Source organism: Vespa velutina, chromosome 8, assembly GCF_912470025.1.
Source record: "Vespa velutina chromosome 8, iVesVel2.1, whole genome shotgun sequence".
Taxonomy (NCBI): Eukaryota; Metazoa; Arthropoda; class Insecta; order Hymenoptera; family Vespidae; genus Vespa; species Vespa velutina.
The window spans coordinates 7,160,545-7,184,600 of NC_062195.1; the positions used below are offsets into that span (position 1 = coordinate 7,160,545).

Below are 24,056 nucleotides of genomic sequence, written 5' to 3' on the forward strand. Positions count from 1 at the left end.
TATAAAATATGTTTTTATTTAAAATATTATAAACCCATTTTGTGTGTTTAAATATCATTCTTATCAACCATAAATCATATAAAAATATAATCTTTTCTAGTTATTAAAAATAAATAAATATAAAAAATAAAATGTGTAATTATAAGAATAAAAAAAAGAAAGAGAAGTACAAAAGAAAACTACAAAAGAATAGATTTATAAAAGATGGAGTCTTAATTTTTCATTAAATTGTCACTGCTAAAATATATGTTTTTATTAGTGTTAAAAGAAAAAACAATCCAAGACTTATCTTAAAAACGATCCTGTTAATCTAAATCAAATTTTATTATTTACAAACTTTCATTATCTTATATGAGGTCTCTTCATAAAATATTGAATATACACAGAGGAATTGGCTTAAAAGTACATCAATTGTTACTACTGCAAATAAGATGCCATTATAAAAATTATTGATTTCCATATAAAAAAATAAAATAAAATAAAATAAAATAAAATTGATCTTGAAATAATCTCGAAAACGACCATCGAATCTGAAAGAAATAATTCTGTCACGTTTGGCCGCCCCCTTCCCCACAACGAAACAACTTTCAAACTTTCTTTTTAAAAATACATTGTTTTCGAGATATTTAAGTATCTAAATTAAAAAAAATACTCACTCTGTATGTAGTCCTGTAGTATAACGTATATACAATAATAAAATAGTCTTAATACATTCTTTAATATTTATGAATAGTTTGGTATCTATATACACTATTAACAAATTGTGTATATCCTCTTATTTTAATTATGAGAAATATTTATCACAGTGACAGGGATCTTCGAATAATGATATTTAATTATGTTTACTCTTCAAAGGTTATCGAAAAAGTATTCTATTTCATAATTGGTTATCTATATACAGTACCAAAAACTTACTTTCTTCTACTTCTTAAACTACGAAGTGGTATTGATGGAGTAGATTCCTAAAACAAAACAAAAAGAAAAAATAAATAAATATTTTCCAAATATTGTAACGATAACAATAAAAAAAGAAGTCAATAAATGCACAATTAAACGTAAAGATTTTACTTACAATTTCAACAGGATCAATATCTTGCAAAGATTCGTCATTCGCTATGAATAATTTCTTTTTGCGAGTTGTTCTTTTTTTCTCTGTTTGTTCACTACCTGGAGGTTCAAGCTTTAAATCGCGCCTATTAAAGAATGATAACATGTAATGTAACAACGTATTATGTTTCAGAGTTATTAAATATTCAATATACTCACTTAGATTCTGAACCTGATAGATCAATGAGTTCAGGTTGGACTAACAATTGAGCTTCCTTCTTTCTACCTTTTCTCTTTATAGAACGTTCAATAGATACCACTTCATTTTCAACATTATTTTCATTTCCTTTCGACTTCTGTGATGTTTCGTAATTTTTTAACTTGAAAAAAAAAAAAAAAAAAAAAAAAAAAAAAAAAAAAGACAAAAGGAAATTAAACGTAATAACAATTTTCGTTTCTTTATCGTAAAATGCACACATATATTTACACATACCCTTTCTTGTAAGTATTCAACTTGACTTCGCAATTTTTTACATTCTTCCTTACTTGGGGTTGGTGTAGTTTGCCTACAAAATAATTCTTGGTATCTCATGACCTGTAAAATATGTCATTCTTTATAGGATTTTCTAAAAATACTAATATTTCTTTAAATACAAAAAGAAATACGAACCTCACGTTTTTGTCTGTCTACATCCTCTTGCAAAGACTTTATCAAATTATCATATTTACTTAAGGTTTCATTTCTGTTCTTTTTAAATTCTTCCATCTCACGTTCTTTAGTGGCAAGATCTTCTTTTAATATGTCATTGATATTTCTTAGTTTTTCCCTTTCTTCTTGCTGTTCCTCTTTATCTTTTTGAATAAGTTCCAAAAACTTCGTAGTTTGTTCTAAAGTAATCAAACGGGTTTCTAAATTGTTCACTTGTTGTTCCTTACAAGACAGAATTTTCTTGGTATCGGCCAAAGCTCGCAGTGTCTCCTTAAGTTCTTTTTCCATAGAAAGAGCTGATTTTTCTTCAGCATCCTTCGCTTGTATCATTTGTTTCAGTTCTGTTAATGTATTAATAATTATATATTAAAAATAATATAATATATTATATTTTAAGATTAACAGAAGAACAAACCTTTTTGAATAGCTGTAATCTCATTGTCCTTATCCTTTTCCTTTTGATTAAATTCTTCTAACTTTTCCTGCAACGCCTGCTGTTGTTTTTTATTTTCTTCCATCAACATTTCTAGATCATGTTTTTCTTTTTGTTTTGTATCTAAATTTATATCCAGTTCAGTAATCTTTTCTTGTAATTCCTTTATAATTTTGAGATCATCATCTAATTTCTTGAAAAAGAAAAATAAAATAATAATAATAAATCACTTTGGATGATATTAAAAAAATATCATTTGTGTGCCTTAATATTTGCATATTATATAAATCACATACTACATGTGCCTCTTTGTATTCTGCTTCTACTTCGTTACATTTAGCCTTTAGTTCTTTATATTTTTTCTCCCTTTCTTCGTAATTTATATCATCATTCGTTTGAACAGATATCTCTTTTGAAAAATTTTCTAAAATACTAGTTTGCATGATTACTTCTTGTGTAACTAATGTAATAGTTTGACAGCTTTTATCTTCTTTCGATGTTGACTCTTCGCATCGTGTTTGTATTATTTTTTCCTCTGATTCTACAAAGTTAATCGTAATTTATCCTTAAAAAAAAAAAAGAAAAGAAAAAAAAAGGAAAAAAAAATGAAAAAAAAAAAAAAAATTAACTATATTAACTTGTATAATCACATACCAAGGATTATTTTTTCTTCAGAAATCTCTTTTTTTGTATCCAAATTATTTAATTTTTCTTCTAATTGCATTTCATCTTCCGAAATTAATTCTGTTTTTATAATTACATCCTCACAAGAATCACTTGTTACATAATTTTCTGATTTTTCTGATATCTTCATAAAAAAAAAAAAAAAAAAAAAAAAAAAAAAAAAAAAAAAACAGAAGATATTAAAATAATAACACATATTTTTAAAAGAAAAAAGAAAGTTACTTATATACTTATATTATTATAGTTATACATACTTCCTGCTTGCAAGAAGTAACCTCATACTTTTCATTCATTAATTTCAACTTATTTTCCAATTCAAATATTTTATCCGCCATTGATTGATTATTATCCTCTAATATTTCTATAGTTTTAGTTTGCTCTGCAAGACAATAATTAGCTCGATCGAATTGTTCTTGCAATTCGTCTATCTTGTCTTCATATTCTACCATTAGTTCCTCTTGTTCTTTTATTTGAATTTCTTTTTTTCGTGCATCATTTGTGATAGTAATATATTCTTCTTTTGCTTCATTCAAAAATTCTTTAAGTTTCTAAAACATATTGTAAATAACAAATTTATTTCTATAACATTTTATACAAATTAAATACCTTAATATGTTCTTCCTTAGAAGATAATTGCGACTTAATCTCTTCTATATAATATTCCGTTTCCTCGCCATTAGAAAGATCTTTCTGAGCAGCATCCAATAAACATTTCGCATGCTTTAAATCATCCTTTGTCAAGCTCAATTCAAATTCAACTTTATTTTTTTCTATACTCAAAACTTGATTACTTTTTTTTAATTCCTGAATAGTATCTTTCATAGACACTACTTTAGAAGTTAAGTGAGATATTTCAGATTCAAATGCATTAGTTTGATCAGCAATATCATCTTCATTGGATAAACAAGATCGGTGCCTTTTTCTACTACTTAACTGTGCCATTTTTTGTTTATAGTATTCTTCAACTTGTTTGATAGACCATTGCAAAGTATCTTCTTGTTGTTCTTCAACATCTCTTATACGAGCCCTACACATTATAATTATAGTAATGCATATAGTAATATACACAATATTGATATAAAAAAGATATAATATTATCAATTCATAAATGCATACTTCCAATCATTCTCAAGCTTCTTTATGATGGTAGTATAAGTATCTACCATTTCTTGACGAATTTCGAAGTCACGAGTCAAAGCCATATTTTTCAAATCCGTAATCTCTTTTCTTAATACTTTATTTTCTATTAATAAATGTTCATATTCTTCTTCAGAAGAAAACTTCAATATATCTGTCTCCATATCTGTATTTAGCGAATCTATAAAATATTCAATATGTATTAAAAATGAAAATTCTTTAGCTATTAATATGTATTATTTTGTCACCTGCACTTTCCAAAACTGTATCATCCCAATTTGTCACACTTTGTATACTTTTTTGAACTATTTTTGAAAATCTCGAATTTGCCTTTCTCTGTTCTTTTACTTTTGATTCTATGATTATCTTTTTTGCAATTGCTGCAAAATTCAATACATTTTGTGTTTCTATATAAAGATTTGGTAAAGGATTAACATTAACAATTAAAGCAATTTGTTCTCTGCCAGATAATGCCCTTTGAAATAATCTTGTTAATTTTGATTCCCTGAAAGGTCCAATGATAGGTTCAGATTTTAGTTTTGATAATTGACCTTCATAAATTGACTTTAAACACTTCCCTAGGACTAATAAACTTGTGTTAATATTTTGTGCTTCCTTTAATCTATCGCCAATATTCAATGTTTTCTTTAAACGTTCGGAACCAGCCAAATCACAAAAGGAAAATCTGTTCAAAGAAATCATAATGAATTCTTTGTATTAAAAAATTAAATAAGATATAAAAATACATACGTGCTTATATCCACCGAATCTGTTAGATTCTCAGAATAATATTTCAATAGTTTAATAGTAAATATGCAATGAGATCTTGAACTTCTTGCATTTAAAGCTGTTGCTGCTACTTTTAAATTATATTGGCCAGCCATTAAAACTTGGTATGCCTCTGCCCCAGAATTAACATAAACAGTATTCAAACCTTTGATAAAAGCTCTTCCTCGATTATCGGTTGCTAGTTTTAGAGGCACTTTTTTTTTTTGACAATCAATACTCAAAAGATCATATATAGTTTCATTATATATTTCTGCAAAGGATACCCACACTGAATAATGAGCATCGCTGCATTCGCTAGGTCTTAATGGTGATTCTTCTTGTAATATCGTTTGCATTTGCTTGTAAGTATTTATATATTGAGTTCTATCTACTGAACTAAAACTTAATAATTTAGTTTTAGCTTCTAACTCTTGAGCTCGTTCAAGAGAATTAAGAAAAATTGCATCGCAATGATGTACAGGCTTATATGAAGGTATAGGTTTTGGAGTAATAATAGAAAAAACAAATTCTAAAGCGCGTGGTATGATACCAGGTGATGTGATAGTTCCTTGCAACGTATATGACTTTCCAGAGTTCGTAGTACCTATAGAAATATTATCATATAAAATATATGCAAAAAATTTAAATAATATATTTTAATATATAGTCCATACCATAGGTCATCACATTACAACTTTGTCCAGCTAAAAAATCAAACATCTGTTGCTTTATTGCTTGATCAAATAATTCTAATTGCGTTATCTCTGGTCCAAATGTTTGAGTGAAAGTATATGTTCTAGATGTGATCTCACTATTTTTAGATCTTGCAAAACTATTGTTATTCTCTAGACATGGCAACTTTGTAGCCAAAGTAGTGGAATTGATAACTTTATAAGCTTCTTCTTGTTCTGGTAATAATTTGATTTTTCTTGGAAATGGCTTTAAACGTAAGTATACTTTAATTGTTTTTAAGGACTGTGTATCAGAAAGCAAGGATGCTATGTTCTCTGCTGAGTCAAATTCAATTTCGTATGCAGAAAGTAAATTTTTCTTTGTTTCTTGAGATGGACAAGGTCTCTGTCCATAAGATAAAATACTAGGATCTCTGCCAAACAAATATGACATTTCTTCACGAGTGTGATTTTTATCTGACGGTCGTATAGAATCTAATGTATTACTCATCTATAAAAAGAAAATGTTATGTTAATAATATATATATTATTTTTTTTTTTATTTGGCATTTTAATACCTCTTGACATAAAGAATATAAGTGAACGTATAGAATTAATTTGATAAATTAATAGACCTAAGTACGTTTCAAATAATAGAAAAACGCACAAATGAAAAAGCAAGGTGTCAACATACTTTTATAATATAAATTTTTAGTTTCAGAAATTCAAAATATTTAAGCAACAACTAAATAATTATCTTTATTAAATAGAATATTTACTTTTACTTCATATCTCTCTTCACAGAACCAAACTAATAACGTATTGTGTACAATTTACTAAGTTTAGACAAGTTTGAAGAGAAAAAGCGTCGTTAATATTCCTTCTTCCTTCGTAAATCGTGTTCTAACTGTAGCGGCAAACGGTTATTATTTCATTTCAAAATATCCCACAACAATGATCATTCATTTTGATTGGTAGAAAGATCATATAGCTCCCTCTATCATTTTAGCTTTCATTCTTTCAGCATTGCTTTATTCATTTCTCACGATTATGGCGCTTAAAGTTATTCGACCAATAATTTCTTCAGAAGACGTAGATATTGAAAAGTTCACCAATCAGAATACAGAAAATATGCAAGGATCGTAATACAGCCACCAATCACTTTCGTTAATTTTCTAGTTTCTATACTATTAAAAAACTATGAAAATAGGCTACTAATCGAACAGGATAAATGACAAATTTAAAAAAAATATACAATTATTTATCTTTAATAATTATTTGTTTATTACGATAAAAGAACAATAATAAAACAAATGTTTTCTTTTTTTTATTTTTAGTTACATTTAATACTGTAATTATTATGATATAATACACTATTTTAAATATATACGCCATATTTGGGAATAAACAAAATAAAAGGAGAAACAAACTGATAATTCATTCGGTATTATATTTCAGGATATTTTTCGCACAGCGAAACTGCGACAAAACGAATAAATTGATGCAGAGACATGTAACAATGTTGATTTCTATAACATATTATTATCATTTAATAAAATACGCTGGAACACACGTTTAGCATATATAACAAGATTTATACCATATTATTATTACTATCCACATTACAAGCAATAACCGTTATTAGAAAACGTAAAAAGTTGCAAAATGGAAATTATTATATTTTAAATCATTAATTAAAATATTAATTTTAAAATTGTTTGGCAAAACACTGATCTTTGTTAGATACTTTTTGCTTTTGAAGGTACATTATATAGGAAGTAACTGGATATCGTGAATTCCTACTTAACATCTTGTTTCTAAAAGAAACTACAGTAGAAGTCTTTTTTGATTGTTTCTTTTCTTTTTCCAAATTAACAACATTAAATTCTGTCGTACCACCAGAATTTGAGGGATTATAATTTTTCTTTGTTTTTGTAATACGACATTCTGTAAATCCATTTTTCGTCATGGGCGTAGGCAGCGATCTTATCGTTTGTTGCATAGGATTTTTAAATAATTTTGTCTTTTTAAAAGGATTCATTGGTATATCAGAAAGATTTTCTATAACATCAGGAGAAAGTCGTTTAATTCCTCCCGCATAAGTTTTTATCATTATTTGATCTGATTTTTTTACTTTAATATCTTTCTCTTGTATTTTTTCCAATTGCTTTCTTTGCTTTTTTTCCATATCTCTGTTAGCCTTTATAATTTCACCAGCACGTTTGGCAGCTTCTGAAGCTTCATATTTTGATTTAAAGAATTCGATATTTTTTTGAGACGTCTCATTCGGCATCTTCGCATCGGACGACATCGTTGAACTCTTTAAAATATTTTTCCGTTGTGATTTTTTTACTTGCTCCTTTACTTGCAATGTCGGAAGTACTGACGTAATCTTCTTCTTCTTTTTATTTGGAATGTTTTCTATTTCCACAGATTTTTTATCATTTTTCATTATACTCATAAACTTCTCATTACTTTTATCTTTATTTTCTACGTTTTCTCCCTTATTTTTATTCCTTTTCTTATTTTTCTTACTTTCATTACTAGTTATGACTTCCATTTTTACAGCTTTCTCCATATTTTTCTTTTCTATTGTAGTTACTACATTTATTTTATCCAATTCCTTAGAAGTTTTATTCTTTTTATTTTTCTTCTTCCTCTTCTTTTTTTCATCATTAACTTTAAATACATTTTCTGAATTTTCTTTTTCATTATCAAATCCAGTATGTATATCCAATTTGGAACTCATTTTATTTTTCTTATTTCTCAATTCTGTCTTATCGTTTGAATCACTAATTTCTGCAGATCTTTTTCTCTTAATTGATGTAGACGAGTTTAATTCTAACAGTTCAGTAGTTTCTCCAGGAATAGTTTTATTTTCACTTTGTTCATTGTCTTTATCATCATCTATGAAATCAATTTTTTCTGAGGCATTTTTATTTTTTTCAAATTTAATATTTGGCGCGCTATCATTTAATTTCTGTTTCTTTAAATATTTTGTTGTAGGCGTTTCGCTGCATGGCGATATTGTTTTATTTAAATAGGCCTTCTTAGATAATAAAGTCTTAGGAAGATTTGCATCTTTAAGTAATTCTAATAAATCAGTAGAAATGTTATTTTCTATAGAACGTTTCTTTTTTGAATTACTTATAGTCGACTTACTTGTATCATAATTATCTGATGATAAATCCTTTAAACGTACATTTTCTTGTTCTTCATTAGAAGAAATATTCTGTTTATTAAATTGCTGCTGTTGTAAGATATCAGTTTTAGGAGTGCTACATGTCAATGAAATATTTGTTCCTTTAACTTTTTTTGTGAATATCATCTCAGATTCATTTAACTGCTTTGAAGTTTCATCTATAGTCTCATTATTCTCATTTAATTTTGGTTTCTTTTTTGATTTCTTCCCTGAAGTATTAGAATCTAACTCTGATATGGTGTCAACTTTGCTTTCAGATACAATTTCATCTTCATCTGATTCTGAAAAATTTATCTCTGTATTTACTTTTTGTTTTGGATTCTTTTTCTTGTCACTTTTTACATCAAACACATTTATAGATTTATTTTGTGATTCTTTATTTATTTCCTCACTGTCTATAACCTTAATCTTTTCTTCACATGACTTTACTGTATCCTCTGTACCCTCTATTTCTTTCTTTTCATTTTTATTTTCAATTAGTTTCTTATCTTCTTCATTTTCTATTTCTTGATTTTCCTTTTCCTCCTCCTGCTCTTCATCTTCATCTTCATCCTCCTCTTCGTCCTCCACTTCATCTTCTTCTTCACCTTCTTCAATTTCGTCATCATCAACGACAAAGTCTGCTAGATCTGAACCATTATCATCAGGATCTGAAAATTCAGATTCCGATGCTCTACATTCATCTCCCGGTATATCGTCATCTGAGAATTTCCCAATAGTTTTACCATCAAGATTATATTCTGCATTAATATCAGAATCTATACTTCTGTCTGAAAATTTATCTTCATTAGATTCGTCACCACTTTCGTTATGTTCTTCATTTTCATCGTCTTCATCGTCCTTATGTTTAAATAAGAAACGAGGAATTCTGGGAGTTTTGTTTCTTATACCACTGTTACTTGAATCAATACTTTCATCGCAGGTATCTGAATCTGAACCAATATGTACCATTGTAGAGTAATTTTTATTATATCTTTTTTTTCCATTGCTTTTTGTTAATTTATCTCGTTTATTTTCATTTTTTTCTGAATTAACAGGATTATCATCTTCTTCCTCACTTGAAGAAATGTTCAGTCTATTACGTTTATTAGATTTTTGCTTTGATTTATCACTTTTATTTAAAGAACTATTTAAAGAACGATTTTTCTTTTGCTTTTTATCTAATGACTGCCGTTCAAGTTTAGTTTCTAATGTATTTACTTCTACTTTATTTATAACATCAACTGTAGTTTTAGCTTCTTGATTTTCAAATACTTTTTGTGACAGAGATACCTCTTCTTCTTCTTCTAATTGTTTATCTAATGATTTCACTAGTACACTTCTACTAACATTACATACAGATATACTTTTTCGTGATTTTTCTTTCTTTGATGCACTTTGTGATGATACATCAGTTTCACTTTTATCAATATCTGTTTTATCATTTAATTTATTTGGACTTTTTTCTATTTCATCCAATTCATTTTTTGTTTCCTTAGTTGACAACTTAGAACTGTTAATAGATTTTTCCATATTCTCTTTTATTTCAGAATTATCATTGTTTTGTGCAGAATCCTTAGATTTAATTTCTATTTTATTCGTATTATTCAATTTATCGTTTAAATAATCGAGTTTGCTTTTTAATATAATCGTATCATCAGAATCATAATCAAATTTTTCTTTATCCTTAGATGCTTTTAATTTTTCTGCAGCTAACCATGCTTTTTTATCAACTAAAAGAAGATCACATTCTGTTTCACTGTCAGTTTCTAATTTTGCTGTAGATATCGAATGCATTGAATTACTTCGAGTTTCAATATTGATATTTTTATTTTTTAGTTTCCATTCATCAGCAGAGATATCTTGAAACAACATCCTTATATCTGAAATGTTATCGCTTTCATCAGCATTTTGAACATCATTCTTCTTTTTTTCCTTTTTTGATTTTGATACATTAAGTTCGGTAACTGATTTTGCTTTTGACATCACTGGTGTATTTGACGATGATTGTACTTTGGATTCCTCTTCTTTATCAGGTAAATCTGCTTCTGGTATGTCATGGGATTCTGCAACAGTGGAAGAATCAATTTTCTCAGGGATAGAAGTGGAAAGTTTTGGAGACTGTAAGTTTATTAAACATTTAGTTGAATCTAATTCGATTTGTTTTGCATTATTAGCAGAATCCTTAATTGAATCATCACTAAATTCTAAAGTAGGAAGAGATGAATCAAATGTTGAAGACATATTATCTTGATTGTCATTAGAAGAATTTTTATCCTGAATTGCATTTGAATCTTTACATGTAGAAACCGTTTCAGCAGTTGGATTACATTTTTTCTCATCATTGTTAATATTTGGTATTTCAGTTGCATTTACGTCATTACTACAATTATCCTCTTTCGCAGATATATCTATAAGTTTTTCTTTTGGATTTACAGAAACATTTGCCTTATCTTTAATTTCATCATTGCTGTTTATTTCTTCTATATTACTTATGTTCTGACTAACAATTTCTGTATTTTTTTCTTCTTCAGTAATTATTTTATCTTGTATTTGATTGTTACTACTATCATTTATTTTAGACTGTTCCTTTGGTATAGAATCATCTTCATTTACTAACACTTTATATGACACAGTATTCAATTCATCTAAGTTTTCGGTTACAGTAGTACTATTCGTGCTAGTATTTTTATGTTCTTCTTCATTAGATGGAGTTTCTCTTGTATCTGACATAGATACAGATTTATTTTCTTCCTCTAAACAGTTGCCTTCGTTTGTATTTACATTATTATTACTTTTTATTATATTATTGCAATCTGATAAAGATACAGAAGGAGATTTTATTAAGCAGGAATTATCTAGTTTTATATTATCATTGTTTTCAACATATTTTTCTTCTTTTATCGATATATCAAGTACAGTGATAGAAATTTCTTGATGTAAGTTTTTTATGTTAGGTATAATTTTGTTTTGTTCAGACACTGAATTACTTATATTCAAACATTCATTTTCTTTATTGCTAGAATTCATTTCCTTTTCCTCTATAGAAACATGTAATATATTTTCATCTAGTGACCTCGATTCTTTCGATGTACCTTCAAAAGAATCTTTTGGCGAATCTGTTGAGACTTCTTTAGTTAATATGTCATCATTGATATTAGCAGCAGAATATTTATCTTTCTCTGGCGTATTCTTTTCATCAAATGATGATATTAATTTTGTTTCGAAAGTTTCACTAATTTCCATATGATTACTTTCAGAAGAATCATCAAGCGGTCCTTTAACTGTTATGAATGTAAATGTGTATTATGAAAGTTGTTAAATAAATAATAAAATGCAAAAAAATAATATTTAAATAAAATAATAATTAAATATAATTATTAATAAAATATAGAATATTGTCAAATAAAAACAAGTTACTTTTTTTATAAATTAATATAAATAATTATAAAAGATATTTCTTTATATAATTATATAGCATGCATTATTATAAGAATTATAAGCTAAATAAAAAATATTACTTGCTTTCATTTGATTGCCTTACATATGGTTTTAATAAATCTTACCAGAACAAGAATCCTTTTCTTCTTCCATTTTACCAGTACTCTTGTCATTCTCATTAGATTTATTTTTTGATAATTCAAGTTCTTTATTTGATGTTTTTATATTGGTTGAAATTATATTGGTAGATGCTGTAATTATGAGAAAATATGATTATAATCATTAATAATACAGAAATATACATAGAAATAGTAACACTAACTTTCGTCAGTTTCAATTAAGATTTTTTCTAATTCTACAACAGGAAAATGCTTTTCTTCTTCTTCTATAAGAGTCGACTGAGAAGGTAATACTGATGCCCTTCTTTTTGCTCTTATTGGTGTATTAATTACTTCAGTTTTAAGTCTTTCAACTGGTTTTTCTATTGTAGGTTCAGGATCCATAGAACTAGCTCGTGTTTTACGAGTTGTTCTACCTGTAGGTGTAGATATTGTTTCTGATCCAGCTCTTGTCATACGTCTATTTGTAAAAAGAAATGCATAAGCATAAATACATCTATTATATTTATATCTTATATACATATTGATTTATACCTGGGTCGAGTATTAGCTTTTGGCGTATTTAAAGTAGTTGCTGTAGCTATGCTTCTCCTTGTCATTTTCTTTGGTTGTGTTTCTAATAATGTCTCAAATTCTGTATCCACAGAATTTTTACTAGAACGCAAACGCTTCTGAGTTTCTAAAGTATTAGAATCAGCTGTGCCTGCACGAGTACGAAAAGTACGAGAACCTTGTGCACTAATTTCGGTTATAGATAAATCTGGGGAAGAACCACTTTGTTTTGTAGACTGTTTGTTTCTACTACTACGACGAACTGGAGAATCGGTTATGGTAGGCCCAAATCCTGTACGGGTCCTTCGACCTGTCGTAAAGCATTAAGAAAAATTTCGCTATATAAAGAAAAACAATACCTTTATCATTTAATCGAACAATTACAACAAAATATATCGAAATAATAATGAAATTAGATTGATTTTTCTGAAACGATAAATTGTCACGTCTTCCGGATGACCGTCACTCACATTGATAACTAGACGTAATATTAATTAATAAATACTAATAGATAGAACGATTGTTTAATGTAATATGTAATGAAGCTTTATATTTCTATCATTTTTTAATTGGGAATACACGAAGTATTAGCAAGTACGTTTTGAATAAAAATGTAACAGATTTTTGTCGATAGATTTCGACCGTTACACGAAGTTGACCCGGTATATTTCTGCGCATGGTGAAGAAAAAAAGAATAAATCATACAAACCTGTTTTCATTTCTACATCCTCGTCAGAATCTCTTATGGATCGTGACATTTTAATGTTATCCTTTAAATTTTATATCACGTACGATAAAACGTTTATTTAAAAAAGAAATAATTCGTAAAAGATAAGTAAACACGTGTTATTATCGGTACATTAACCAATGGCAACTACTTTTCTGATATCCCGCGCGATAGGTTTCGACTATCTTAGAAAATGTTTGTGGCGACATCTTATCGTTACACTCTATATTATTTAGAATTTTTCAATCAGAAACAAAGAAAAAAAAATTCATAACCGTTCAAACACATTTACACTTACTGTTACATTTCATTCGTTAATATCTTACAAATCTTTCTCTTTGAGAAGACATGATTATTCTAATTTTTTAAATAGTATAAATACATTTGTGAAACATTGCAACTAAATATCTATCGAAATCTTTTATTTTATCAGACCAATGAGAAAACGATAATACAGAATTGAATGCAGATTGGTTTATTTTAAACATTCAAAAGAAATATGTATATATTACTTTTCTTTTTGTAAAAAAATATATATTATAATAAAATATAAAAGATTTTGTTGATATATATTCGATAATTAAAACAATATATTATATTTTATACAATAGTAATTTCTTAAAAGTTGAATAGATCAGATAGAGCTTAACTCTCTTTTATTATTATATTATTGTTCATTTAAAAAATTTTCTCAAAGAAATTAATAATCAAATATTATAGCTATTTTATAGCAAAAGATATATATTTATTTCAATTAATATATTTCTTTATAAAACGAATTGTATAAGCCCGGCTAGCTCAGTCGGTAGAGCATGAGACTCTTAATCTCAGGGTCGTGGGTTCGAGCCCCACGTTGGGCGAATTTTTTTTTCTTTTGTATATTTATTAATATTAAATTTTTTGTGTTATTACATAAAAAATATCACATTTAATATTTACAATTTCCCTACTATTTATTTTGAAAATAAAAAAATGACCGCGTTTACAATATACTTAAACGAGTGATACATAAAATATATATGCATATATTCAATGATTTTTATATTGATTTTTATCTATAAAATTTCAATTAAATATTTCGCGATTTAAATCAAAATTAACTAATGAATTTTTGGTGATTCAACCTAACACTGACTTCTTTGTATTACGATTTCTCGTAAATTATCAATACATCATTTATCTAAAGCATATTTCTTTTTTCTTTTTATTCAGTGATTCATTTTTCATCGGAAGTATTATCGAACTCAAATGACTATGGACCATACCTAAAGACTGGATCTTGTTGCTTGACCTACTTTCGTACAGCTTACACAGGGACGAAAATGTAAGTGGATCGATATATACATACATATTCGACATTTTTACTTCAGACCAGATCAAGTAAACCCTACCCTATCTAATTCACCGATAACAAAAGATTTATTTTGTAAATAAAACAAAGTGGTTTTGATTGATTTGTTAGCAATTTTTATTGATATACGTATATATATGAATAATATTATCGAGTGAAAAAATTATTATATATAAACAATTATGTCTTGAATTATAATCTTTTTCATTATATTTTTATTATAATTATTATTTATCTAAATATTCATCCACACACATTAATAAGGATCTTGTTTATTCAAAACGAAATAATTGTTTATAAAATAAGAGAGAAAAAGAAAGAGAAATTCTCTTCAATTCATTTCCTCTTCAAAGGTGAATAACACAAGAAATTATAAATACACTCGTTTTTCTCTTTGTCTTCGAAGGTGCATTGACAAATTAAGTTACTCGCAAGGATAAGTTCTACACTGGAAAAACTATTCAACGCAAATTAACATACCATTTTAGGTAGAACAATCGATTTTTAGTGACTGAGATCGATCTGCTAACGCATTGCGTTATACATCTTAATGTAGTTATTATCTCGATTATGTTAAAAACTTTATTGTTCCGTACCGGATCTAATGATTAGATTTCTTCCTGTCGTATCTTCCATGAGAATATGTGAACAGCAGGTCAATCGGTAACTCACTAAAAATATTAATTTCGTGGGATAGTTATTTTTATGATACTCATATAAATTATTTAGGTCAGTTTTGGATGAAAAGGGGTCACGTACATTTTCGAAGTGAATTCGACAATCTATACGTTTTTTCGAATTGAAAACGTGAATTTAAAAATACATTCTTCGATCTTTAAAGATATTGACTAGAATCACAAATTTTTTCTTCCCTATTAAAAAGTGTCATCTATTATTGTAATCGTCAAAATTGCTATGAACAATAAAAATGTAAATTTTTTTTCTCGAAATAATAGAAAATTTAGAATGTATTGAGAAACGAATTATGACGAAGAGGGGCAGGGAAAGAGGGAGGTGTAGGGGTGGAGAAGGGGGAAAAAAAAAGAACGTGTTATTGTTTATACGAGAAAAGAACGGAGAATGTTAGGCGTCTGCGCATCGGGACGCATGCTATGTATAGCCAATGATATGCCCGATGCCAGGGCACCGGTTCCTTCGTGCGAATTATATGTTCATTGCAGACCTAGTAATCGGCCAACGCAGACGTTGTCCGAGTCTTAAAGTGCGAATATTTTTCGATATAAACAAATGATAGTTTCAATTAATATTTATTAAAAATTAAAAAAAAAAAAAAAAAAAATGAAAAAAATTGTCGAGCGAACGTTCGATAAAAAGAAAGAAAGAAATACACTTTAAAAATATTCATAGATCACACAATAAGTTCTTAGGGTGATACTAATCGAGTAAGTTAAACGTTAAAACACACAGTGTGTATTATATTTATCGAGTGTTCGTCTGTGAAAGAAAGAAAGAAAGAAAGAAAGACGAAAAGCAAAAAAGAAAAAACAAAAGAAAAAGAAAAGAAAAAAGAAAGAGAGAAAAAAAAATTGTGAAGTGAATGAAAATCATTATTTCTTTTTATTTTTTTTTTACTTTCGTGTATCCAGTGAAGTTTTTTATTCATATGAATACATAAAAGGTATTATCATATATTAGCAATCATAAATCTTCGAAATGCATAAGTTAATACTTACCAGTGTTAATCTTAGTGTATATATATAATTAAAAGTAAGATTATAAATTTCGGTACTTTCATGAAATGATATTATCTAATCATGGAAGTGTACTTATGGAACAACAGTGGCGGGAATAAACATTTCATTTCAACGAGATAATCTTCGTCTTAGTGCCGGTTGTTAGCTACGGGAACGAGCGACTATTTAATCACTGATAATTATTCGCAAGCTTTGTTAATTCTGTCAACGAAGATTATTTCTCCGCGCATATTTATTCTTACGGTGGTATTATTATTATTATTATTTCGTAACGCTACCTTTAAATTGTTACTTCCTTTATCATTTTTATTTCATATTTATCATTACGACATCTTGTATTGTCCACATTTTACGTGATTAAGGGTAAAGAAAACTGATAGTTTTCAGTGAAAATTTTACAAGGTTTCTTTATCTCTTCTTTTACTATCTCTCTCTTCCTCTCTCTCTCTCTCTCTCTCTCTCTCTCTCTCTCTCTCTCTCTCTCTCTCTCTCTCTCTCTCTCTCTTCATGTCGTCCCTTCACCAATATTCCCTCGTTCGATTCATGGTCGATGATTCAAAGAAACTAATAAAACGTTATCATCCTATTACGATATCCGTTCGTTTCTCTGTTGAAATATTGGATATGATATCGAACAAAAAAAAATCCCTAAAAGTAAGTAATCCTTCATATTTTAAATGTCGTCCAATAATTTCCTTCTATCACTGGTATCTGAAGTTTTTTTCTCTTGGAAATATTTATAATAGCACACAATCCAATAAATGTATATTTCTATCTAATTATAATTTCGTAACAATGATAATCTCGTTAGTAATATTTTAATAGGTTTCCGTCTGATTATTGTAAGCCCGAACTACTGCGAAACGATCGATACCTACCTAAATATATACGTATATTGCTACGATATCATAGATAAGTCTTGTATCCATAGTGAATCGAGTAAACAGATGCTAGGTATCAATAATGTGAGCCTGTAATATTTTTAACAAAATTTTTATCTTGATCCTTTTCATTTCTTTCCTTTCCTTTTTCGTTTCTTTTTTTCTTTCCTTTTCTTTTTTTTTTTTTTTTTTTTTTTTTTCTTCAATCTCTACATTCACTTACGTCTCACTATCTATCATTTTTTCTTTATTATCGCGAATAGAACGTATTATAATGATATACGATATATTGTATTATATATATGTTTATTGTTGAATATAACAATATGTAATAGCAATGTGTACCATTGTAAAATCGTTATTTTCATTCGCAGCGCCAAGTTGGATTTTGCGCAAAGAAAGCGACCACCAGTCAAGTCAGTCCTCTGTCCCTCCTCTGGTTACTGAGGGAGAGTACTTTAACAGAGAATGTAGATACCTGTGTACGTATACGTGTATGCGCGTGCTTGTGTACGTGTGTGCGTGCGTATGCGTCAAACTGTAGACTGAGGTAGGTAGAGTATTGATCACACCGGTACTTGTCCTATGTTGGTTACATCGAAGGGCCATTCCTTTTTTTTTTAAATTGATAGGTACATCACATAAATTCGATCTCGATTAAAACATTTCAAAGGTTCACATTGATATATCGATATATGATGACTCGACGAGTAATCGAAGAGTTTCTTCTAATAGTTCTAAAGATATCATCAAAGCGATGAACGATTAACTCGAGAAAAAAAAAAAAGAAAAGGAAAGAAAACGTTTAGGGACCGTCGAGTTTGCACCTGAAATAGCATCAACACTTATTCACTTATAATACGATCGTAAACTTGAATGTTTCTTATTTTACCGTATTACGTACGATTCCCGTTTTATAAAGTGCGTGAGTCAGACAGATCGAGAAACTGTTTCTAATCGTACGGTGTAGTTCTACGTTCGAGGAAACAATTACCATTGAAATTAATCTATTTAGATTTAATCATTAATTCGACGTGACTTATCGATGAACCGTTATCATTGTTTTAGATATTAGACACGTACATTAACATGTACATATGTAGACAGATGATACATTCGAAGATCATTTCAAGAAATAAGATTATTTTATATTATGCATTTTATTCTTTATTGTTTCTTTTTATTTTGGTCTCTTTCTCTCTTTCTATTTATCTCTCTCTCTCTCCCTCTCTCTCTCTCTCTCTCTCTCTCTTTCGCTCTCTCTCTCTCTCTCTCTCTCTCTCTCTCTCTCTTTCTTTCTCTCTTTCTAAGATTGTCATATTAGTCAAATGATATCATTGGTAGAAGAACTATTGTATCGTCGTGCTCGATGCGATTTCGATGGTATCACATGAACTCACGTGTGTGTCATACAGGCACAAGTTAATCCTCATAAGTTTATATAAACACATATACTCACGTACGTTTGTGTATATATATATATATACATATATCTATATATATATGTATATGTATACATTATGTATATACACATTTGAAACTATAGGAGAGTATTATTTGCACGTTCGTAACATTAACTTGAACTTTTCCCTTTGCTTTTAAAAATATCGAAATAAATACATTTATTACGTTAAAGCTTGTTAACGACCTCAAACGAATTATCATAACTTCGAATAGAAAGTGTTCTCAATTATCAAGTACGAGTAATTCTAATAGATAAAATTTTCTTTTTTTTTATTTTATTTGATTCATTCTTTTTTTTTTTTTTCTTTTTTTTTTGTTTCTTTCATTCGTTCAATTTTGTAAAAAAAAGAAATGGAAATTCGTTTACTTTATTTCTTTCTATGAGGAAGAGCATGATTCATTTATATTTATGGAAAATTGAGAAGTTCCATTAAACTATAGTTTTTTTCCATGATTATCTCTTCTTTCCTCTTTCCTCTCTCTCTCTCTCTCTCTCTCTCTCTCTCTCTCTCTCTCTCTTTCCTCTCTCTCTCTCTCTCTCTTTATCTCTCTTTATCTCACATAGGTCTATTAGATTTCTAATACATTCATGTGTCTCACATCTTTTTACCGCAAAATCGTCCATAAAAAAAAAAAGATAATCGATTAATCGGCAAGTTTTATTCCATTGTTGACGCGATGGGTCACGTGATTTCCTGCAGGCCGGATGCTGGCGGTCGCATTCAAAACGACAAAAGTGCACGGACCTACTCGATGCCAGTTCATTTCGCGTTCGTTCATCGTCGGATGTGAAACGCGAAATGTTTTAATTGATACGACGTTTTTATTCGTCAACGATACTTCGTTCGTTTTGTTCCAAGTAAAAAGAAAAGGACAAAAAAAAAAAAGAAATTTTGAATAGAAATTATACCTATGGGATCTCACGTGTCTATTCGAGATATGCGTTTGCTCGTTGGATTTGTTGGATTTTTCAAAATGGCCGGTAAGCATTTTTGTAAACATTGTTTTTTCGATTATAAACATTTCTTTTGTTTTTATTTATTTTTGTCATAAAAAAAAAAAGAAATAAATAAAAACTTTTGTTCCTTTCTCTCTCCCATTCAACGATTAGAAAAATTTACATATGAATTATTCATAGTATCTTGCGTGTGTCCATTACAAAATACATGTTTACTTATTAGATTTTTTATAATGATCGGTAAACATTCGTGAATTTTGTAGTTTATTTATTTTCTTTTTTTCTTTTCTTCTGATTTATCTTAATAAGAACAAATTCATTTCTTTCTATTTTATTTACGATTAGATGATTTTGTTTATAAATATTTTTTCATTAATAAACAAATTTTTGTGTGAAATTGTCGGAGGAAATCCTTAATGAAGTTCGAATAAAAAGAAATCGAGCAAAGTATTACGATGCAATTAACATGAGCCACCATCGAAGAAACCATCATTATCTCCTCAACGAGAAGCTTTATTATGCAAGAGAGGTGTGCGTCTCACAATCGGTACAGCTGTAATAAATGTGTGCGATCCAATATTGATCGCCGTACTGAGTCATAAAATTCCTTGAAACAGATCTCGTTGATGGAATATGAAAGAGTTCGAATGAAAGAGGGAACTTCGATTTCTACGTGATACAATAGAATAATTTCGATCGAAGAGTAAAAACGTTTATGACAATTAATAATTCTACGATATTTTAAGGTCATTTTTAAACAATTTTTTTATACGTAAAATAATTCTTATTTATATATATATATATATATTATTATTATTTATTTATTTATTTATTTTTTTGTTCTTGTTAACAATACGAACGTTTACATTAATTAATAGTAAATTAATCAAATTTATTATGATCGCGATATAATTTTCTTTTTTTTTTATTTTTTCTTTTTTTATTTTTATTTTTATTTTTTTATTTTTTTTTTTTTTTTTTTTTTTTTTTTTTTTTTTTTTTTTTTGTTAAGAATAAATGTCTTCCGGTAATATTTTTCTTCTTCCATTCATGTACGAATGCGTGCACGCAAAGCCTGGCTCTCGTAATCGTGATATTTTTCTACAATTTGATACGTTCGTAATTCTTTGGGTAAAGGAGACCTTGTTAAAGTATCGCAAGTAGTTTTACCCAAGGTTTCTCCATAAGATCATAATGTTTTCCATCGTTGACTAATTTTCGCACGTTATTCATTCTTACTTCCCAACTACGACACGCGTGCCGATTTAATTAACACATTTGTCATTGTTACGCATAACGTTTTCATTCCGTATCGTTCGTGTTGAGGGTGCTAACAATCGATCTTATTGTTCTTGAAAGAAGTTACTCGTCTTCCGGCAAATTATTAATACTATTCGAACTTGAGATTTATAGTTTCCTACAAAAAAAAAAAAAAGGCAAAAAAATAACAGAGGAAGAAAATTTAAAAATGAATAATTCGATCATGGATCATTCGTAATTGCAACGTGATATAATTTCCAGTCATTCTTTATCATTTGCATTCATTGTTCCTTCTTATTTCTCCCTCTCTCTCTCTCTCTCTTTCTCTCTCTCTCTCTCTCTCTCTCTCTCTCTTTCTCACCTCATTTCTTTATTATTAAGATCTATCAATGCATTCAACGAACGTTTGCTATCCAAACTAGTAGAGCTCAACGAGTGAAACGTAGAAAAACACAAAATCGAAACACAATACTTAGGAACTTATATCTATCTATCTATCTATCTATATATTGTATAATGTGCATGTGTATGTATATAGAATATATGCATCTATATAGCCTTTACCAATCGTTCGAACTTTTTCAATCAAGTTTTTTTTTTACAATTGGTACATAGTTACGTATATACGTGACCGTATAATTCGACGATAAAGGATCTAGAATTGAATTGTTCATTTAAATATGGTATACTTTCACCGTGACATTCGTCCAAATACTTTTGATATCGATTAACAAAAAAGAAAAAACGGAGAGAATGAAAGAAAGATAAAAAAGAAAAAAATTTCTATATCGATAATTAAAATCAACTTAAATGAACGATTTCGATTGGTTCCAACAATGCGGGTACTTCTTAATAGGACCAGCCGATAGATTCATTCCAATTCGATTAATCGAACACCTCTTTTCGAATATTCCATTCTTCTTTTAGACATTATTGAGTCATAGAGTTTTATTGTTTGTTAATAGCAAAAAAAAAAAATAAAAAGAAATTTTTACTTCCCCTCGTTTTTGCAATTTATTTATTCGAACAAATTATAAAGCGATAAATGTTTCTATAAAATATCTTAAAAGATATTTATTTGTTCACGAGCGACTTCGTTTTCCTACGTATTATCATTTTTAAGCAAATAATAACTTGCGCATTTATCGACATATCGATATTATTTTTAGTCCTTTTTTTCTTTTCTTTTTTTTTTTCTTTCGATTATATGAAATCCGTACAAATAACTCCCGAAATGAATGAATTAATTATTTAATTTATTTATTTAATTATTAATGTATATAGTATATGACTAACCATGTAAAATGTCTCTCAATTTGTATGAAACAAATCGACGATCATACGGGTACTTTGATTCAGACCTGTTGACATTGAAACAACGGCACAACGTGACACTCTAAACGTGATCCGTTTTCAAATTTAATCTTGAATACTTTTACTTTCATCTTGATATTTCATTTATCGTCTTAATCTCGATAAATTATTCTTGATTAGATTCGCTTTGTTGTTATTATTGTTGTTTTCATAGTCGTTGTTTATGTTGTTGTTAGTGCGATGAATGCATACCGAGTAAAATTATTATAAACTTATTTGCAATTGAGCTAATCACTTTTGTTTTATCTCTATATGTCAAGGATACTTCCTTTTTTGCGGTTTTAATAATTTTTTTTTTTCAAGATAAAACGCACATAAATCAAAAGTATATACCGTCCTCGCTTGTTATCTCAAAGTCGTGAACAAACTAAACAATTTAATAAAATAATAATTCGATGTAACAAAAAAAAAAAAAATAATCCAGTGACATGGCTCGTTTGTAAAACTAGAAAAACAAAGAAAAGTTTATTGATAAATAAATAACTAGTTGATAAATTTCACCGGTCAACGTGATTATGTTAAAGGAATCAAAAAAAGGAAAAAGAAAAAAAAAAAGGAAAGAAATTATTATTATACTAAAAACATGTCGATTTGTGTAATATAATTTATTTCATTATATTTTATTTTTTAAACTGTTTCTTTTGAGAAATATATCGAGAGAGAGAGAGAGAAAAAAAAAAGAAAAAGAATGGCATACATTTTACATTACAAACTTTTATGAAGTAACTTTACATTCTACGAATTCACACGATAGTTTTTGTTACCCGATACACTTGAGTGGACAACGATAACCGGACTTAATATACGTATCGTCAGATAGCATACATTGCCTCCTATTCCGAGGTTACGTTCGTTCTTGCATTTGTCTATCTAAGGAATTTAGACCTCCATAGTGAAACCATGTTATGGTTAAGACGATAAAATTGCTTTTGCAACAAGAAAAAAAAAAGAAGAAAAAAGATTCACTTCAAAAGTGAATCATGATTCAATTAACAAATGTTTCATTCTTTTATCATCTTTCATTCTTAACGAATCAAATCAATCAACATTTTTGAAATTTTCTAAAAAACTCAAAAGTACATAAAATATAAAAAGTATATGTATTTATTTCCGATATATTTTGCACTATTTTCTCTTCCTCATACGAAAATGAAAAATTTTAGCGATTAATACGGGTGTGTAAAACGCAAAAAGGAATGAAATTCAATTGAATTAAAAGGCCGTGTGCAAGAACTCGTTTAACTTAATTACCAGTGATGATGTCGGTTTGTATTAATTTTATTAAACCACTCTTTTTTTTTATACGATGTATACCGACATCTTTGTATTCTTATGAAACAAGTTCTTTTTCCTTTTTTCTTTTTTTCTTTATTCATTCATTAATTTTTTTTTCAACGAACTAGAGCTATCCTTCAATTTTCTCTCTTTCTCTATCTCTCTTTCTCTCTCTCTCTTTTTCTCTCTTTCAATTTATTTATGCTACACATATTTATTTGAAAATATTTTACTTTATAATTCATATGGTATGCCTTTTTATAGCGAATTACTCGAAAAGATTGAGGCATGTAGGCCCGTGTCTGTACT

General features: G+C 28.1%; 3 protein-coding genes and 1 non-coding gene across 12 annotated transcripts in view; 2 read left to right on the forward strand and 2 right to left on the reverse strand.

Annotated features, from left to right (window-relative positions):
- Positions 1-285: 285 nt before the first annotated feature.
- On the reverse strand, positions 286-6,752 carry LOC124950906 (kinesin-like protein KIF20A). Of its 3 annotated transcripts, none has more exons than XR_007101473.1 (17): positions 6,229-6,752; positions 5,453-5,960; positions 4,761-5,382; positions 4,259-4,695; positions 3,990-4,191; positions 3,480-3,900; positions 3,128-3,421; positions 2,844-2,997; positions 2,486-2,730; positions 2,172-2,382; positions 1,718-2,097; positions 1,541-1,642; positions 1,267-1,427; positions 1,073-1,193; positions 916-962; positions 657-816; positions 286-420 (listed from the first exon to the last, which is right to left on the reverse strand). XR_007101473.1 is itself a non-coding variant. In XM_047498386.1 (16 exons), exons 2-16 carry the CDS (start codon positions 5,958-5,960, stop codon positions 801-803), a joined length of 3,921 nt encoding a protein of 1,306 aa, XP_047354342.1. In that variant the 5' UTR covers positions 6,229-6,752; the 3' UTR covers positions 286-800. The 3 variants fall into 3 exon arrangements, 1 of the variants encoding a protein (XP_047354342.1); XR_007101472.1 differs by having other exon boundaries at positions 286-530; XM_047498386.1 differs by having other exon boundaries at positions 286-816.
- Positions 6,753-6,879: 127 nt separating this feature from the next.
- LOC124950905 (myb-like protein X) lies at positions 6,880-13,629 on the reverse strand. 4 transcript variants are annotated; one of them, XM_047498383.1, is made up of 5 exons: positions 13,452-13,629; positions 12,725-13,052; positions 12,394-12,650; positions 12,197-12,277; positions 6,880-11,914 (listed from the first exon to the last, which is right to left on the reverse strand). In XM_047498383.1, exons 1-5 carry the CDS (start codon positions 13,498-13,500, stop codon positions 7,158-7,160), a joined length of 5,472 nt encoding a protein of 1,823 aa, XP_047354339.1. In that variant the 5' UTR covers positions 13,501-13,629; the 3' UTR covers positions 6,880-7,157. The 4 variants fall into 4 exon arrangements, with proteins under 4 accessions (XP_047354339.1, XP_047354338.1, XP_047354341.1 ...); XM_047498382.1 differs by having other exon boundaries at positions 12,197-12,322; XM_047498385.1 differs by having other exon boundaries at positions 6,880-10,696; positions 12,197-12,322; positions 13,452-13,627.
- A 627-nt stretch (positions 13,630-14,256) lies between these two features.
- On the forward strand, positions 14,257-14,329 carry Trnak-cuu. The gene has a single exon. It is a non-coding gene; the product is annotated as a tRNA-Lys (tRNA).
- A 1,643-nt stretch (positions 14,330-15,972) lies between these two features.
- The window catches only part of LOC124951328 (BTB/POZ domain-containing protein 6-A), a 13,538-nt gene continuing 5,454 nt past the window's right edge, over positions 15,973-24,056 (forward strand). For 2 of the 4 annotated variants that reach the window (XM_047499574.1, XM_047499577.1), the window contains exon 1: positions 19,582-19,862. In XM_047499574.1, the coding sequence (XP_047355530.1) occupies positions 19,793-19,862 (70 nt within the window). In that variant the 5' untranslated portion in view covers positions 19,582-19,792. Of the gene's footprint in view, positions 16,224-17,790; positions 17,967-19,581; positions 19,863-24,056 lie in introns of those variants that run through there. The other 2 variants (XM_047499578.1, XM_047499579.1) reach the window with 2 other exon arrangements.